This window comes from Budorcas taxicolor, chromosome 11 (assembly GCF_023091745.1).
Source record: "Budorcas taxicolor isolate Tak-1 chromosome 11, Takin1.1, whole genome shotgun sequence".
Taxonomy (NCBI): domain Eukaryota; kingdom Metazoa; phylum Chordata; class Mammalia; order Artiodactyla; family Bovidae; genus Budorcas; species Budorcas taxicolor.
Genome location: NC_068920.1, coordinates 54,285,035 through 54,299,402, shown reverse-complemented (window position 1 = coordinate 54,299,402; position 14,368 = coordinate 54,285,035). Strand labels below are relative to the sequence as shown.

General features: G+C 39.8%; 1 protein-coding gene across 1 annotated transcript in view; it reads right to left on the bottom strand.

Moving 5' to 3' along the window:
* Window positions 1-14,368, bottom strand: part of HCRTR2 (hypocretin receptor 2) — a 133,131-nt gene that overhangs the window by 26,698 nt on the left and 92,065 nt on the right. Inside the window, exons 2-3 of the mRNA XM_052649397.1 lie at window positions 9,743-9,921; window positions 1,783-2,026 (exon numbers count right to left, since the gene is read on the bottom strand). Coding sequence (XP_052505357.1) covers window positions 1,783-2,026; window positions 9,743-9,921 — 423 coding nt within the window. The remainder of the gene's footprint in view (window positions 1-1,782; window positions 2,027-9,742; window positions 9,922-14,368) is intronic.

Below are 14,368 nucleotides of genomic sequence, written 5' to 3'. Positions count from 1 at the left end.
GGTCTCCCACATTGCAGGCAGATTCTTTACTGTCTGAACCACCAAGGAAGCCCCATTTAAACATTAAAACATAGCCAAATCAAGAGGCAAAACAAGTTCATTCTAAGTGACCAGAGCTCAAACTCTGAGTAAATGAACTGCCCCCTGAGTTTCCTCCCTGTTCATCTTTAATGCTTTGCTGAAGTGTTAGCAGCTGCTTGTAAACTTTGTTCAAATGGCCAGGACTGAGTCTGTCCTCTAATTTGTGCTCCTAGCACTTTATATCTAAGTATATTAAAATACTAATCACACTATAAGACTTTATTTATTTGCCTTTCAGCCTCAGTATATACAACGTGTTCCCTTAGGCAGAGTCTATTTCTCTTCAGGTTGGCACAATTTTTGGCATATCCTAAGTACTCAAGATGTTGTTTGAACATTAAATAAATGGGACCAAAACCACTTAAGAAATATTTCTATCATTTTGGAACTTTCCACTCATTTTGTTTTTGTCTGCATTGTTAATAAGGAAACTCATGAAAAAACAAAAAAGATCCAGAAAGAAATATAGCAAAAGAGTTGCAATGTTAGAAATGAAGGGAAAAACTAAATTTTATAAAGTGGCATTTAATATCTGGAATAAAAGATAATGCAGATTTTGAAATTTTGCTTATTATAGGTCTTTGGATAATATATGGAGTAATTGCAATATTTTTTGAGTTTTATTTTGCTGCAGTGAAAATATATGCCTAATTTTTCAGTCCCTGATTTTTCTCTTTTCAGGGTTCCAATAAAGTACCAAGTTAGGAGTTAACATGAATTCAGAGATTCAAATACTTGAAAATCAGAAGTCCATGAGCCAGCCATCCTTGGGGTACACTGCTTCTATTGATACATCTTTCCAATGGACAAATGCTTTCCTAATATTTACAGTGTCTAAATATGAACCATTGTAATATACTTAACCAGAGGAGAATAGATTGTTTTCTTTAAATTTTATGTTATAATTTTGTAGACAGTGCTGGGAAATGCAGCATTATTTTATTTTCTTTCATTCTTTGCTCTGTCCAGATTCGTGCCATCATCAGGCACTGATAAAAGTGGTTCCACTGTTGCAGAACTCAGACTGTTGCAGAACTCAGACTGTTGCTGAGAGTTCTGAACCAAAGGAACATAACACCTCCATCTTCCGATTGTTTAAATTTAACTACTGAACATGTCAGATGGGAAACCAAGTAGGATCATAATTCCATGATTAGTATAACTCTGAAATCAGAAAATAATTATGTCAGTGGTAAAATTTATCAATTTACTGTATTATGAATAGAGAAAGCATATTTAGCTGGTTGACTCAAAGATCAACATAGGTCAATAGACAAGACAGTCGTGTTTCCAGGCTGAACATGACTTTAACATGAAAAATTCAGTTGCATTTGAAGCCCCATTAGGGGATCCGACACCTGCGGAAATATAATGTTCTACCATGTTATAAAATGCTAATAATTTCAAAATATATATTTGGGTTATTATAAATGAGTCCTTTCGATGTTTCAGAAAACCTAAGGAAAGTTCATAGTCACCAGCTGAATAATACAACAGCTAGATAGTCGTGCATCTAAAGGTTCAAAATGGGTGGAGGGATTCTGTGAAATCGTTTTGGATTTCAACTTGATTCTTCATGTTTTTGCAAAATGATACTAATGAATGTCAATAAAATAAAGAAGGCCAGCTTTACAAGCGTTATGCAAATCAGATTTCCAATTCACAGCCGTCATATCAATATAAGGACCACACTGGACTTGCCTCCCCAGCGCTCATCACAGACGGTAAAGAGAGCAGTTTTATTGGCTAAACCAGGCAGCATGGTGCTGCACTCCATGACGATGGCCTGAGGGATCATTATGACGCAGGACACGATCCAGATGATGACGATGCTGTTCCGGGCCCGCTTGGCTGTGCTCTTAAACATCAGAGGGTGACAGATAGCATACCACCGGTCCAAGGCAATGCAGCTCAGCGTGAGGACAGACACAGACACCGACACGGTCTAAAGAGAGAAGCAAGGTAGTACAGGGAAGCGCCAGCTGTTACATGGATGTCTCTCAATATTTGTACTATTTCAGAAGGGTAGGCACACGGATAACCAGATTCAAAGTTGTCAAAAGACATTTCATTCAAGTGCTTCTATTTAAAGAATGGGGAAAAAAAAAAAAGTGGCTACAAATCATGAGAGAAATGTATCAAGAAAAAGAATTACCTACTTCCCATTAAATATAAAAGTATATACTATGACTGAGTGCTAAGTTGCTTTTGTCAACTCCAACTCTTTGCAACCCCATGGACTGTAGCCCACTAGGCTCCTCTGTTCATGGAATTCTCCAGGCAAGAATGCTTCCAGGGGATCCTGGATTTGAACTCAAGTCTTCTTTGGCATTGGCAGGAGGGCTCTTTACCACTAGCACCACTTGGGAAGCTGCCTCTTTTTTTATGCCAAGTGTTTTGATTTATATGACATTCTTTGAAGAAAGATAAACATGATTTTGTTTTGGCATTTTTCCATTGATAAGGTAAATCTTATCTTCAAAGGTAAAAATATATATGTTCATAGATGGCACCCCACTCCAGTACTCTCGCCTGGAAAATCCCACGGAGAGAGGAGCCTGGTAGGCTACAGTCCATGGAGTCGTGAAGAGTCGGACATGACTGAGCAACTTCACTTTCACTTTTCACTTTCCTGTATTGGAGAAGGAAATGGCAACCCACTCCAGTGTTCTTGCCTGGAGAATCCCAGGGACCAGGGAGCCTGGTGTGCTGCCATCTATGGGGTTGTACAGAGTTGGACACGACTGAAGTGACTTAGCAGTAGCAGTCTGAACTGGAAATTTTTCTTTTACTTATACACAATAATACGATGACATGGCTTTCTTTTAAATTAACATACAAGAATTTGATTGCAATTGCATTTAATTAGCATTTTTGAATGATTGGTATCTCATTTCTTATTTTTAAATAACCAAGGTTATTCATATATCAGTTCATTTTCAACATGCAAATGCATGAGTTGTGATAAAAGGTAATCTTCTATATGGATCTCCTTGCCATAGTTTGCTCATTGCTGGAATAAGCAACCTACCTCTAAAATTTGAATAGGTTTACCTAATCCAGATTTCTATATAATTAATGGCATCACACATTTAGCTTGGAACTTTGAGAAAATAGTAAAGAAACATGTCATGTATGCCCATCCCCCATGATCAGTTTATATCATTGCTGTGCCATGGCAGCTCACTTCAGTCGTGTCCTACTCTGTGCAACGCTATAGACTGTAGCCCCCCAGGCTCCTCTGTCCATGGGATTTGCCAGGCAAGAATACTGGAGTGGGTTGGCAGGCCCTCCTCCAGGGGATCTTCCCAACCCTGGGATCAAACCTGCGTCTGTTAAGTCTACTGCGTTGACAGGCGGGTTCTTTACCACTGTCGAAACCTGGGAAGCCCCCCAAGTTTATTTAACTATATTTAGTGCATTCTATACTGAATGATCAGACCATTGGTTGACAAAATCAATTCTCTCAAAACCCTCTCTTTAAAAAGAAGCCTCATTTTCCTTTCTGTGTTTTATATATATATATATTTACAGATTTCTATTAACTTTCTTTTCAACACTTACAGCATGTTTAATTCATTAATGTATGGTTTATCTTCTCTGTGGAACAAAGACCAATGGCAGGAGCGACTGTGCACAACAGTCCCTGGCACAGTGCTTCATGTGTTTATTATGTGGCAGAGTTATCTTTCTCTATTTTTTTGTCCTAGTTGTATTGACCCTATAATATGTGAATGGGAGGGTGTCTCTTCTTACATCAGGACCTTGCTTGTTGTTGCATTGACTATAGGTACAGATGAGTGAGAGTGATGTACATGCTGGTCCAGCAGAGGAGGAGAGGTTCTGGGCTAAGCATCAGGATCACATAGCCATTCTCATCTCCTCCCAGCTAGCTGCACAATGTGGGTCACCTGCTTAACAATTGTTGGCAAATGTGTGTATTTTTTTTCCTATTAAATGAGTAAAATTGACAATAAGATGCTTGCCAACTCTGATTCTTTTGATTCTCGTTAGAAAAGATGACAGAGTACAGTTGAAATCAATTCTGCAACCAAGTTTCCTGGGATGCAGCACATGGCACTTGCTAAATGTGAGGTCTTGGGTGAGTTACTTATGCTATGCCTCAATTTTCTCAACAGTAAACTTGCATGATAATCAGAGCCACTGTGGACTTGTTGGAAGAAGAGTCAGTCCACGTGTGAAATGCCTCATCTGGGCCTGGTGTATAAATGGTAAGTGTTTGTTATTCCTGGCTATGATGATGGCAGTGGTGATGGTGATTATACTATTCGTATTTTCTTCTATTCTCGAGCTTAGAGTTCTAACTTCTAATTGGAGCAGACTGCTTTACAGTGAAGAATAGTTATAGAAATTACAAGTAAAGATGTAAACTGTTCTAAATTCTTGGGGGTTAATTTCAACTTTAATTTGAAAGGGGTGAACTCTATCAGAGTAGGTTTCTGTTGGTTGATTTGTTGCTGTTCAGTTGCTCAGTCGGGTCTGACTCTTTGCAACCCCATGGTCTGCAGAATGCCAGGCTTCCCTGCCCTTCACCATCTCCTGGAGCTTGCTCAAATTCATGGCCATTGAATTGGTGATGCCATCCAACCATCTCGTCCCCTGTTGTCCCTTTCTCCTGCCTTCAATCTCTCCCAGCATCAGGGTCCTTTCTAATGAGTTGACTCTTTGTATGAGGTGGTCAAAATATTGGAGCTTCAGCTTTACCATCAGTCCTTCCAATGAATCCTCATGGTTGATTTCCTTTAGGATTGACTAGCTTGATTTCCTTGCAGTCCAAGGGACTTTCAAGAGTCTTTTCTAGCACCAGAGTTCGAAGGCATCAATTTTTGGTGCTTAGCCTTTTGCATTGTCCAGCTTTCACATCCATACTTAACTACTGGAAAAAACCATAGCTTTGACTAGACAGACCTTTGTTGGCAAAGTAACATTTCTGCTTTTTAATATGTTGTCTAGGCTTGTAATAGCTTTCCTTCCAAGGTGCAAGCGTCTTTAAATTTCACGGCTGCAGTCACCGTCTGCAGTGATTTTTGGAGCCCCAAAAAAGAAAACTTGCCACTGCTTACCCCTTTCCCTCTTCCATTTGCCATAAAGTGATGATCTTGTTTTATTTATTTTTTTTAGTGTTGAGTTTCAACCCAGTTTTTTCACTCTCCTCTTTCACCCTCATCAAGAGGATCTTTAGCTCCTCTTCACTTTCTGCCACTGGAGTTGTATCATTTGCATATCTGAGTCTGTTAATATTTCTCCTGGCAATCTTGATTCCACCTTGTTGATGGCACCTGGAAATTCCTTGGCACTGCCTTAGGGGACATTCACACCTTTCTCCAGTGTCTACTCTTTGCTCAACCTCTATTTCTCCTTGAGAATGTGTCGAGAATCCAGAGCCCTTCCAAATCCTTGCCAACCTGGGGATAGAGCAGTGGCCATCTAGCTCTACACAGTTGACCTTTCATACTACTGAGCCAGGGCTATATTTATCCTCTCTAGCGATAAGAAACAAAAAGTTCTCAACAAGGCTTAGTATCTTGCTTTTCATAAATTCTAATCAACATGGGTGAATGAGATAGAAGTAATGTGATTCAAATTCTGAAGTCATTTCTAGGAGTTCCTTCAACTGCTTGCAATAATCAGTTCCAATCAGTGCACTTGAGAGATGGCTGTCCAGTGCCAATGGTGAGGCAGGGTGCAGTGCCTTCCCACGAGAGAACATGCTGGTTTGGATAATCTAACGGTATAATCCATTGAATGAACCCTTAGGCATCAGTGATTTAACAGTTGTTGTTTGACTACTGTATTTGCTGGTGTATAATATACTGTAGTATACAATTAGAATCCAGTGTACTTGATTTTCTCAAAGGTGATACACAATTTCACCTTATCATAAGTGATTATAAATGAGAGTTCTGTTGTTGCTTTACACTTGTAGGAGTGCACTTCTGGGTGCCTTTTTCATTGAGATTTTGACAGTAGATCAAACCAAGCTGATAGTATAAACCATTTCAGAAATGAATGTAGTGTGAATTGTGAACACTGTGACTGGAGCAAAGTGAGGTGGTGTGAACTTTCTTTTGCTGTCGGTGCTTTATCTTGCATTTGTCCTATGAGCACCCTGTGCTCAGGTCAATGTGGGAGTTTTCTCCGGTAGAGGAGTCAGTTTCATGCTGGCATAGAGATGTGACAGACAGCCCCAGAGATCCACTGCAAGTAGAAATGGAAATTCTGCCAAACTGCACGTTTGGATGCTAGGCACTAATAGACTGGAATGTAGGAAAGTGTGACCGAGAGAAAGAGGGAGACCATCCGCCTACTGAACACCCATCACCCAAATCTCAGTAGACTTTTGTTCTTTTCCTGTGCAGAGCCTCTTCAGTTATATTGAAAAAGTCACTCTGAAAAAGCAGTTCACTGCTCCTATAGGACTTCCTGGGTAGCAATATTCTCAGGTAGTAGTATTCTTTTAATCTGGTAAAGAATCTGCCTGCAATGAAGGAGACTCTGGTTCAATTCCTGGGCCAGGAAGTCCCCCTGGAAGAGGGGTAGGCTACCCACTTGTTGCAAGTCCATAGCCAGGCTCCTCTGTCCCTGGAATCTTCCAGGCAAGAATACTGGAGTGGGTTGCCATTTCCTATTCCAGGGGATCTTCCCAATCCATGATTCAAACTCCCGTCTCTTGTATCTACTGCATTAGCAAAAATATTCTTTACCCACTGGCACCACCTGGGAAGGCTTGTAGGATGAAGCATACACTGGGATCAATATTGCAAGGAGAAATATCAATAACCTCAGATATGCAGATGATATCTCCCTTACGGCAGAAAGTGAAATGGAACTAACAAGCCTCGTGATGAAAGCAAAAGAGGAGAATGAAAAAATTGGCTTAAAACTCAACATTCAGAAAACTAAGATCATGACATCTGGTCCCATCACTTCTTGGCAAATATACGGAGAAACAATGGAGACAGTGACTTTATTTTCTTGGGCTCCAAAATCACTGCAGATGGTGACTGCAGCCATGAAATTAAAAGACGCTTGCTCCTTAGAAGAAAAACTATGACCAATCTAGACAGTGTATTAAAAAGCAGAGACATTACTTTGTCAGCAAAGGTCCATCTACTCGAAGCTATGGTTTTTCCAGTAGTCATGTATGGATGTGAGAGTTGGATTATAGAGAAAGCTGAGTGCCAAGGAATTGATGCTTTTGAACCATGGTGTTGGAGAAGACTCTTGAGAGTCCCTTGGACTACAAGGAGATCCAATCAGTCAATCCTTAAAGAAATCAGTCCTGAATATTCATTGGAAGGAAGGACTGATGCTGAAGCCAAAACGCCAACACTTTGGCCACCTGATGAGAACTGACTCATTGGAAAAGACCCTGATGCTGAGAAAGATTGAAAGCAGGAGGAGAAGGGGACAACAGAGGATGAGATGATTGTATTGCATCACCGACTTGATGGACATGAGTTTGAACAAGCTCTGGGAGTTGGTGATGGACAGGGTAGCCTAGAGTGCTGCAGTCCATGGGGTTGCAAAGAGTTAGACATGACTGAGCAACTGAACGGAACTGAACATGTCTTGACAACTCATCTTGTTTCATCACTGAATAATATTCTATTATCTGGTTGTACTCCAATTAGTTTTTCTATTCATCTACTGAAGGACATCTTAGTTACCTCAAAGTTTTGGTCATCATGGATAAAGCTGCAATAGATATTTGCATGAGAGTTTTTCTGTGTATGTAAATTTTCAACTTTTGAGAGGTAAGTATCAAGGAATGCAATTGCTGGATCATATATTGGGACTGTTTTGTTAAAAAAAAACAAATCAGTCTTCCAAAATGGCTGTAACATTTTTCATTATCCTCACCAGCAATGAATGAGAGTTCCTGTTGCTGCACATCCTTGCCAGCTTTTGTTGTTGTCAGAGTTTCATAGTTTGACCGTTCTAATAAGTATGTAGTGACATTTCATTATTTCAATTTGCAGTTCACTGATGAAATGTGATGAAGGACATCTTTTCATGTTTCTTTGCCATTTGTGTATCTTCTTTAGTAAGATGTAGTTAATGTCTTTTGTCTATGTTTTAGTTGGGTTGTTTGCTTTCAGATTGCTTAGTTTCAACAGCTCTTTGTATATTTCAGATGTTGTTGTTGTTGTTTAGTCCCTAAGTCACGTCTGCTTCTTTTGCAACCCCATGGACTGTAGCCCGCCAGGCTCTTCTGTCCATGGAGATTTCCCAGTCAAGAATACTGTAGTGGGTTATCATTTCCTTCTCCAGCATTTTTTCCTGACCCAGGGATCAAACCCATGTCTCCGGCATGGTAAGCAGATTCTTTACCACTGAGCCACCTGGGAAGCCCTTATTTTAGACTGCAGTCACCTATTAGACATATCTTTGGAAAATATTTTCTCCCAGTTTGTGCTTTGCCTTCTCTTTCTGTTTACACTGAATTTTGCAGAGCAGAAGTTTTTAATGTTAATGAAGTCAGCTTATCAATGATTTATTTCAAGAAGCACATCTTTGTTGTCACATCTAAAAAGTCATCAAAATACTCAAGGCCATTTGGAGTTTCTTCTAAGTTATCTTCTAAGAGTTTTGTAGCTTTGCATTTTACATTTGGGTCTATGACCCATTTTCGGTCAATTTTTCTGAAGAGTGTAAGGTCTGTGTTTAAATTCTTCTTGCCTCAGTTTGTTATCAATGGGTGCATAGTGTCATTTCCTCCAAATGTTATGATATCATCTTGGAGGCCAGATGGAATAAGAACTAGATTGTGGAGGGTGGTCATGGGAACTAGAGGGGAGTGGCCAGCATTTCACTCACTGTCCAATTGCTAAAGGAAACCCAGGTCTTTCAGAACTGTGGCTATGAACACCAGTATGGGAAAATTTTTAAGGATTTCAGAGATATCAGAATATCAATCAGAAAAGTATGCTCTGGAAGTATTTGTTCTTAACTCGTTATAGAGCAACTAGTTGTAGAAAAGTGGATTTCAGAGCTGAACAACAGAACACTAGTGATAATGATGATGACAGATGTTTATTGAGAACACACTGTTTTTATAAGGCCAGAGTCTTCCAGAGACTAATATCTGTGCCAAATGGTCATACAGTTATCTAAGTAGTTGAGCACAGCAACCACAAGGCATATTTATAATTGAAATTATTAGTCTTTTAAAATAAATGAATCTCAAAGAGCTTGTGTATTTGGCTCAATGGTATCAGTGAATGGCAGAATAGAGGTTCCAAATGTGGCAGTTTAATTCAGACCTAAACTAAAACATGCTCCCTCTACTGCTTTGACAGTATAGCTCTTGATTTCTCAGAATGAGACTACTTATAGAAACAATACTCAATTATTTGGATTGGGATAACCTCAATCATTGAGGGTTCAAGTTCTTTAATTTATAATCAGACAAATAGAGATCAAAGGAGCAAAAGGTTTATGCAGCACAGGATTCTGACACTTTTTTACCCAGAACTTACCTTGTTTACCGAAAAAGTTTCTAGTATTACTTTCCTTAAGTTTGCCAATTTCTCTCTTAATGCACTAAGTATTTACTAATTGGCCACGGCTATAAATGAAAATGATTATGCATTTTGGGGGTAGTTTTTGACCCCCCAAAAGTATGCAAAGCATTTACCTGTAAATAAGGAATCACTTTACAGAGGGACTGTCCGAAGAACCAGGTCTCAGTAATGTCCACAACTAACGTGGCTGGAAGGCAGGTGATGGTCACAAGCACATCAGCCAGAGAAAGGTTGACAATGAAGTAATTGGTCACCGTCCTCATGTGGTGGTTCTTCCACACGGCCACACAAACTGATTTGGAAAGAGAAAGGAATATTCTCTGTTATGGACTGAACGTCCATGATGTGGAAGGTGCAATGAAACAGAAATTCATATATTAAGATCCTACCCCCTCAAAAGAATATGGGGTACATATACACAAAGGAATATTACTCAGCCACAAAAAAGAATGAGAGCGTGTCATCTGCAGCAACATGGATGGAACTAGAGATTATTGCATTAAGTGAAGTAAGTCAGATAAAGACAAATAGTATGCAATATCCATTATATGTGGAAATCTAAAATATGACACAAATAGATCTGTTTTTGAAGAAGAAACAGGATCACAAACATAGGAAACAGACTGGTGGTTGTGGAGGAGAAAGAGGCTGAGGAAGTGATGGGCTGGGAAGTTGGGATTAGATGTAAGCTTTACATGTAGAATGGATAAGCGATAACATCCTACAGTATAGTGTGTGTGCATGCAGTCGTGTCCAACTCTTGGTGACCCCATGGATGGTAGCCCGCCAGGTTTCTCTGTCCATGGAATTTTCCAGGCAAGAGTACCGGAGTGGGTTGCCATTTCTTACTCCAGGGGATCTTCCCAACCGAGGGATTGAATCCATGTTTCCTGTGTCTCCTGCATTGGCAGGTGGATTTTTTAACCACTGAGCACCTGGGAAGCCACTCCTACCATATAGCATAGGGAACTATAATCAATATCCTATGATAAGCCATAATGGAAAGTAACATGTATATGTCTATGTAAATATAACTGAATCACTTTGCTGTACCACAGTAATCAACAAAACATTGTAAATCAACTATACTTCAATTAAAAAAAAAAAAAAAAAGGATCCTGACCCCCAGTGTGATGGTATTGATGGTATTAGGAAGTGGGCCTTTGGCAAATGAGTTGGTCATGAGGGTGGAGGCTTTGTAAAGGGCATTAGGGCCTTATAAAGGGAATTAATATAAGGGATCTCTCCTTATATAGAGAGATCTTTCACCTCTTCCACCACTTGAGGATACAGCAAAAAAAATTGCCTGTTCTTAACAAACCAGGAAGTGGGCTCTGCCCAGACGCTGAAGCTGCCAGAGCCTTGACCTTGCACTTCTCAGAATCCAGAACTGAGACACTAACTTCTGTTGTTTATAAGCCATTCAGTTCACAGCACTCAGTTACAGCAGGATTGACAGACTAAGACAGGAACTAAACAAAGAAAATCGGTCTGAGGGAATACTGTCAAGCTGGCTAGTACCCCTGCAATTCCACAAATAAATATTGCCAAAGGGAGATAATTTAAGGCGGCCCTGTGTTTTCACTGAATCAGTCAATCTGTGTGAATTCTCAATATATGCTTAAAATCAGTCCCCTTACCTTGCAAGGCATTTCTCAATGGCTCATATGGCTGTGTTTTTTAATTGATTTTGAATTTCATTTTCCAGAAACTAAAGAACAATCTTTGATTTATCATTTTATCCCCTCAGTGGGCAGCATGTAGTAGATACTCAGGAAATATTAATATTTGCTGAATTGAGATGAATAAAGAGCTTGTTATTTTTCAGTGAACTGTGGTGTTACCTCATCCATCATATTGACCCATATCTGCTCCTTTAGGACTTATAAGAGATGAAGACGCTTAAAGACAAAAGTCTACAATTATTCAGTTCCTATTATTGCCAGATATTGAGGTGGATAGTTCATACCCTTGAGTTATTTAATCTCAATGACAATCCCAAGGGAATTCATCATTACTGATGTTTTGTATATTATGATGTCATTGACACACAGGGGTTTTGTGGAACTTGTTGGGGACAAATGGCTTATAAAGCAGGGAATCACCATGACAACTGGGCTTATACACCAAGTGAAGCGCTGGTCGTTCCACCGCATTGGTTACCTTCTTTTGTGAATTAAAGAGTTATTTAAAAAAATGAAAGAATTATTTTTAAAAAGCACATCTAAATTCTAGAAATGCTTTCCTTTCTACTACGCTTGTTGGCCTCTAAACTTTGCCTCAGATAAAACATACTCTCACAGCCAAGCCTCCCTCATTTTCTCAGAGCATCCCCCTCTCTAAAATGCATGCTGTGTCACTAAGCCACTCCTTATGGAAAGAGCAACTAGTTCCTTGATTCTCCATCCTCCCTCTGATGTATCCAAAGGTTACATAATCACTGGTCCCAGAATCATATAGGTATAAGCATTGCTACCCACATCTGTTGTTGGATTTGCTTCACGAAATGTAACTAAGTAACTGAATTTACCTGGACTATTGTTAACCTGTCAGAGCTGTCATCCGTGCACCCAAGTGATGCAGTGATTAGTAACCTTCTGTAGTGAAGAAATAAAAGCGTATTTTGTTAAATTTGAGTCGTTTAGTGAGGATTTCTTTTTGACAATTATGTACCAGTTATTATGAGTGTCATACGTTGAAAAATTCTTTTACTAGCTCCTGAAGCTGAAATTACACTCCAGTCACCAACAGATGATCATTTATTGAAATATCTGAATTTCTGAGGATTTAATTGTGAAAACTTCACATCTTCCTCCAACTCTAGCACATAAGTACCGAAAACTCAAGAGAGCTTTGTTAGGATACACTGTAGTCTTTATTGTCTGAAAATGCTGCTGATGAATCATTCACTTCTCAGAAATGCTTGAAACACACACACACAAACCCATCTTATCAGTTGACTAACACATTATCATGGCTTGTTATGAGAAAACTGAAATAAAAAATCACACTTTGATACTTGGTCAATAAATGGTCCAAATGGGATCTAGGAATGAAAATAAGACTTAAAAAAATACAATCAGTTCTAGTTTAACTCCCAATTCTCCATATTTTGAGGGTGAGGAATGGCAGTGATAGGAGGCCAGTGTTAATGCATGACGTCTAAGCAATGTGAGAGCAAGTAGATCACCAGTAAACACTTATATTTCCTGTGTCCTGTTGTAAACAATTTAAATTATTAACTAGTTTAATCTCCATAGTAAGCAGGGTGACAATATACAGCCTTGATGTACTCCTTTTGCTATTTGGAACCAGTCTGTTGTTCCATGTCCAGTTCTAACTGTTGCTTCCTAACCTGCATACAGATTTCTCAAGAGGCAGGTTAGGTGGTCTGGTATTCCCATCTCTTTCAGAATTTTCCACAGTTTATTGTGATCCACACAGTCAAAGGCTTTGGCATAGTCAATAAAGCAGAAATAGATGTTCTTCTGGAACTCTCTTGCTTTTTCCATGATCCAGCAGATGTTGGCAATTTGATCTCTGGTTCCTCGGCCTTTTCTAAAACCAGCTTCATGGGAAATAGATTGGGAAACAGTGGGAACAGTGTCAGACTTTATTTTTGGGGGCTCCAAAATCACTGCAGATGGTGACTGCAGCCATGAAATTAAAAGACGCTTTCTCCTTGGAAGAAAAGTTATGACCAACCTAGATAGCATATTCAAAAGCAGAGACATTACTTTGCTGACTAAGGTCTGTCTAGTCAAGGTTATGGTTTTTCCAGTGGTCATGTATGGATGTGAGAATTGGATTGTGAAGAAGGCTGAGCACTGAAGAACTGATGCCTTTGAACTGTGGTGTTGGAGTAGACTCTTGAGAGTCCCTTGGACTGCAAGGACATCCAACCAGTCCATTCTAAAGGAGATCAACCCTGGGATTTCTTTGGAAGGAATGATGCTAAAGCTGAAACTCCAGTACTTTGGCCACCTCATGCGAAGAGTTGACTCATTGGAAAAAACTCTGATGCTGGGAGGGATTGGGGGCAGGAGGAGAAGGGGATGACCCAGGATGAGATGGCTGGATGGCATCACGGACTCGATGGACGTGAGTCTGAGTGAACTCCGTGAGATGGTGATGGACAGGGAGGCCTGGCGTGCTGCGATTCATGGGGTTGCAAAGAGTCGGACACGACTGAGCGACTGAACTGAACTGAACTGAAATCTCCATAATAACACTATAAAGTGATTACTATTTCTGTTTAACATGTGGAAAACTGATACAAGAGAGGTTATGGAATCTACCTAAGGATGAATAGCTAGTAAATGCTGACTTAAGATTTAATCTTATACACCATGCACACCATTCTATTACGTATCAGTACCTATCAGTGAAGCAGAAGGTGAAAGGCAGCTGTCTACCTCTCTTTGGCAAGACTCTAATGCATGTCCATTGAATTCTAGAGTCGGAGATCATCAGTTTAATCAGATGCATAAATCAGCTCTGTGGCATTCCTGATTCATTTCTGCTTGCACATTTTTAATAGTGGGGAATTTTCAATTTAGGGTTGCCCTGGTAGCTCAGTTGTAAAAGAATCATCCTGCCAATGCAGGAGGCCTGAGTTCAATCCCTCAGTCACGAAAAGCCCCTGGAGAAGAAAGCAAAATCTACTCCAGTAATCTTGCCTGGGAAATCTCATGGACAGGGGAGCCTGGCAGTTTACAGTCCATGGGGTTTCGAAAGAG